The 4,344-nt window shown below is 29.8% G+C and overlaps 1 protein-coding gene across 1 annotated transcript in view; it reads left to right on the top strand.

Moving 5' to 3' along the window:
- Nucleotides 1-4,344, top strand: part of LOC106474593 (rho guanine nucleotide exchange factor 17-like) — a 73,620-nt gene that overhangs the window by 34,788 nt on the left and 34,488 nt on the right. The window contains exons 7-9 of the mRNA XM_022379915.1: nucleotides 408-496; nucleotides 1,793-1,905; nucleotides 2,068-2,177. Coding sequence (XP_022235623.1) covers nucleotides 408-496; nucleotides 1,793-1,905; nucleotides 2,068-2,177 — 312 coding nt within the window. The remainder of the gene's footprint in view (nucleotides 1-407; nucleotides 497-1,792; nucleotides 1,906-2,067; nucleotides 2,178-4,344) is intronic.

Genomic DNA, 4,344 nt, shown 5'->3' with positions numbered 1-4,344 from the left:
TATATATATATATATATATATATGGAATTAAGTAACGTATATGAAAAGGAGTGTGTTATTTTTGCCAGTTCATGTTTAAAAATCTAACTTACTGAAAAAATCGCTCATTTTCAAGAATACTTATAGGTCTTAACTAGTGTACCTCCGAGACTATGGGTTGAAAAACAGTACAGGAATAGTATTACATTTAAACCTATACTCACTAAGTTAGAGTAACATTAGGTTATCTACGTGTATGAAAAAAACTATCTTGGTCATTTAGTCCTATGATTTTCTAATGAAGTTGTGACTATCTCTTCATTGTTGCTAATAACATTAAAAATTGCCATTATAATTTAGAAGCGTTTATAAGACGTCTGAGAAAAATAGTTTTTGAGTATTTTTTTATTTTGTCTTCTACTGGATAGAAATTCACCGTCAACTTTCGGAACCCTCGAGATGAACAAATACAAAATGTTAATGAGATTTCCACTTGACAATCTAGACATTGCTAAAAGTAAGTTATTCACTCAATTTTATTTTTATTGCCATTTTCAGGACTGTTTAACATAGTTTAATGTATATCATTATATTGGAGCAGAATCTCCTTTTATTTCTGATTTACTGTGCACATTTATGGCTACCAATGGTTATTCAATACTTAGCTTTATTCAGATACTAAGAAATTATAGGATCAAAAATCGATAAGTCACAAGACAGGGAAGTCAATAATCTAAGCGCTTTCGGAATTCATCCGGAGGAGAAAGGCCCTCTTCCTGAAAGTGCTTCAAGGTTTCCTTTGTTTTCTATTTTAAATTTGTTCACGTTTTTGATCAGACCACACTATTGAAGAAAAAATCCTTGTCTAGCTTTTGAAAAATCTTGAAATCACTGATAAGACTTCAATAACAGTTGCAATTCTACTTGAGTTGTGAACATTGTTGTCATATTTGATTATATTTTCTTTTATTTTGTGGTTCGTCTTTTTTTCGTGTCATGGAAAATTCTTAAATTTCAGAAGGTTTGGAAGCTGTATAGTTAGTTATTTCTTGAGATGTTGTTTTTTCGTAAATTAATATGTTATATTATGTTGTAAAACCAACAAGTTTCAGTACATATGCTCATTGTATTGTAAGTAAGGCAGCATTATGGGATTGGCATGAGCAGACACAATACTCCAGTACACTCAGGATATTATTCGCTTTTCTAAATGAATAAAAGAACCCAATGTGATCATACAAATAAAAAAGTATGCCAGTCTTTGACCCACAACATTTGCTGAAATTAGGAATAAGACACTGAACTTTGTAGAAATCACACAGACATATGTCGTAGTCGTCATGATATTTTTCAAAGTTAAATTAGTTCAACAAACATGAAAGATTTCATAATATATATATTATGACATGTTTTTATTGTGGTTTTTCTTTATTGTATTGTTTTCTATATTTTTAGTGTTGTTTTTCCTTATTGTATTGTTTTCTATAGATCAACAGTATAGCTTATGGTAATTTGTAGGCATATCTAAAACATGTTTGGAATAAACAAGTATCACAAAATTGTAATAATAGGACTATCTTCCTGTATTTCCATAAGTTACCAAATCATTATTCACTAGCTTCTGTATTACTCATGATAATTGTTATTAAATCGCATATGTAATAAGTGACAATATATTTTTTTTTTTCTGTTATCTCTTCTCTTACCGATGATCACCCCTACATGAGTCACACCTTCTAGAAATTAAAACATCATAAAAGAATATACCAAATTCTGTTTTCACCAGCTAATGACAATTGTTAATTTTGCATAGGTACCGATACTAACGTCAAGAAGGCAATGAAAGAAATTGAAAACTTGGAAGAAAATATTTCTCTTTTAGGCCATATAAATGAATTAGTTGGAAAACTCAGCTGTCAGCATCAGGTACTTTTATTTTTCTTTCTGTATGAGAGTTTGATTTAATTTAAAATTTTGATGACATAGAAATTACTTTTTGCTTTTCTATAAAAATGCTTATTTCTGATTTTTTTCGAATCTATAAAGTAGAGTCATAATTTGTTTACTACGTCTAAATGTCCTCTGTAGATCTTGGACGAAGCAGTGGAGGAAGTACTGAGTGCTGTCAGTAAACAGTTAATAGACAAGCAGACCACAGATCCACAGCTGCTGAGTATACAACTCACTGTAACGTCACCGTAAGTATTGCTATTACAATACATTTTTCATATCACAAAATACATAAGTGTAAGATCATAGAAATTTCTCGATACATCATAAATTTCACTGTTAAAGTTAAAATGGAAGTATGTTTCAAGATATGGAACACGTACTTTTGTATATTGTGATTATGAACTTAATCTTCTACAAAATAAGAACGTTATGTATATTGTTTATAGTGATGTTTTGCACATATTTCACCTGAAAATATTATTATTGATGTTTATTTTTGCAGTGTTGAAAACGTATTTACAAAACATTTGTTATTAATAAGGGATCAGTAGATAATTTTATTGAACATAATATGACAGCATACAAAGACAACTTTTCGTAGACGACACGATTATGAATAACTTCTGAGCATATTAAAACAATTTTAATTCAAATAAATACAAATGAAAAGTATATAAGTTTACCCTTATCAACAGTAGTAAATATCAATATACATATTGAAGTTGTTACATATTAGAATTTCAAACGGTCTGAAATTGAGTTAAATGATAATTTAAATTTAGTAGTTAAATTGTAATTTGGATTTAGTAGTTAAATATATGCCGATATATAGTCAGTTTATGATATTTGCCAACAAGATTGATACACACAGTTTTCTTTTATACAAATACGTTTTAATATACACACAACAATACATCTTACAATAACAGTTATTACAAACAATGATTTATAAACAAAAGTTTCACAAACTTAAAGACAATATAAAGTCTTCTTTCTAGTCTGGAACTTCCTTAATATCTTATCGAGGGTTCACGATGAGCGAGTTAATTTCGAATTGACGTAGGCACAATTCACTTAACAGGGAGCTAGCTAGTCCTGTAGTCTTCACTGTTCATACGCCTATTAGAGATCGAGTTTCCACCGATGACGTTAGGTAATGTTTTCGTAAAAGTATTAATATCTGATGTGAATCCACTGAAGTTAAATGGTTTGTAATATTCGAAATTTATAAACATTCCTGGTCAAATATCCGAAGTTTTCCGATTGATAAGCGTTATAAAAATCACAGTTATAGCTTCGGAAGTTTACAGCACACCGACTATAGCGAACTAATAATAATAGATACTCTCTTTAGCGCGTCGCGTTGGTTATATTTATAGGCGTGTAGAGGTTTTCTAGAAATTTCAGTTTTACGAAACAATACAACTTTAAGCGTTTATGTACACACATATATATATTGTTGATTCTTACTCTGGGGAATTTTCTACAACTTTGGAGAATAGGCGGGAGTTTCACAATACATATTTAACAGTATAAGCTACGCATGTTTTACAATATAAACCTAATCTAATCAAACGTTGATATTAAAATAAATATATAATAACAAATTCGTTACAAAGTATAAGTTGGTTACTAAGGTTTACTTTGAAAGACAAGTCATTAGTTGCAATTAAAGTGAAATATGGCCATCATATACGACTTGCGTCATAAACAAGAAAAAATATTGTGCTATTCTCTAATTGGGTACCTTCCCCACAAGTATTTGTAAAGTCCATCTTTAAAATGCTTAACTAGGCTTTGGTTGGATATAAATCGAAACATCCAATTATTATCTCACAATACAACAATCTACACTTAATAATGTACGAACAATATTAAGTTATGTGCAATAACTTCAGTTTAGATATAATTAGATATAACACTATGTTTGGAGTAAGTTATTTCTGGTCGAGAGAGGTCAAGTTACATTTTACACATTAGAACCTTTTTTTTTTCCGTAAGTTCGTTCCTTTTCTCAAAATAACGTTTTCGAAAAAATTCGGGGTAACTTACTTAACTTGAACATGATTGTTGAGATTTTAGGAACTGGATACTGACTTGATTGTGTTAACTGAATACACATTTGCACTGGTAGATTTGCCATGTTATGTATTATACCTACATGTATTTAACTACTATTAACCCTTTCAGCACGGGCTCGGTCCGTTAGACTGACCTCGTAACCATTTGTGCTTGTTATAGTTTTTATGCTATAACTTTTAAATTAGTAAATGTGTGTTAACCAAATCTGGCAGATTATCAGTTAACATTACAATACTTTCATACACAAAATATCTTCTTTTTTTATTAATTCTTAAAGTTTGTTAAGTAATGTTTTTCTCATACCTTTTTTTTTTCGTTTCACTTGTTACC

Source organism: Limulus polyphemus, unplaced genomic scaffold (assembly GCF_000517525.1).
Source record: "Limulus polyphemus unplaced genomic scaffold, Limulus_polyphemus-2.1.2 Scaffold140, whole genome shotgun sequence".
In the NCBI taxonomy this organism is placed as follows: domain Eukaryota; kingdom Metazoa; phylum Arthropoda; class Merostomata; order Xiphosura; family Limulidae; genus Limulus; species Limulus polyphemus.
Note: the sequence above shows the minus strand (reverse complement) of the source record. Positions and strands in the feature narration are given on the sequence as shown.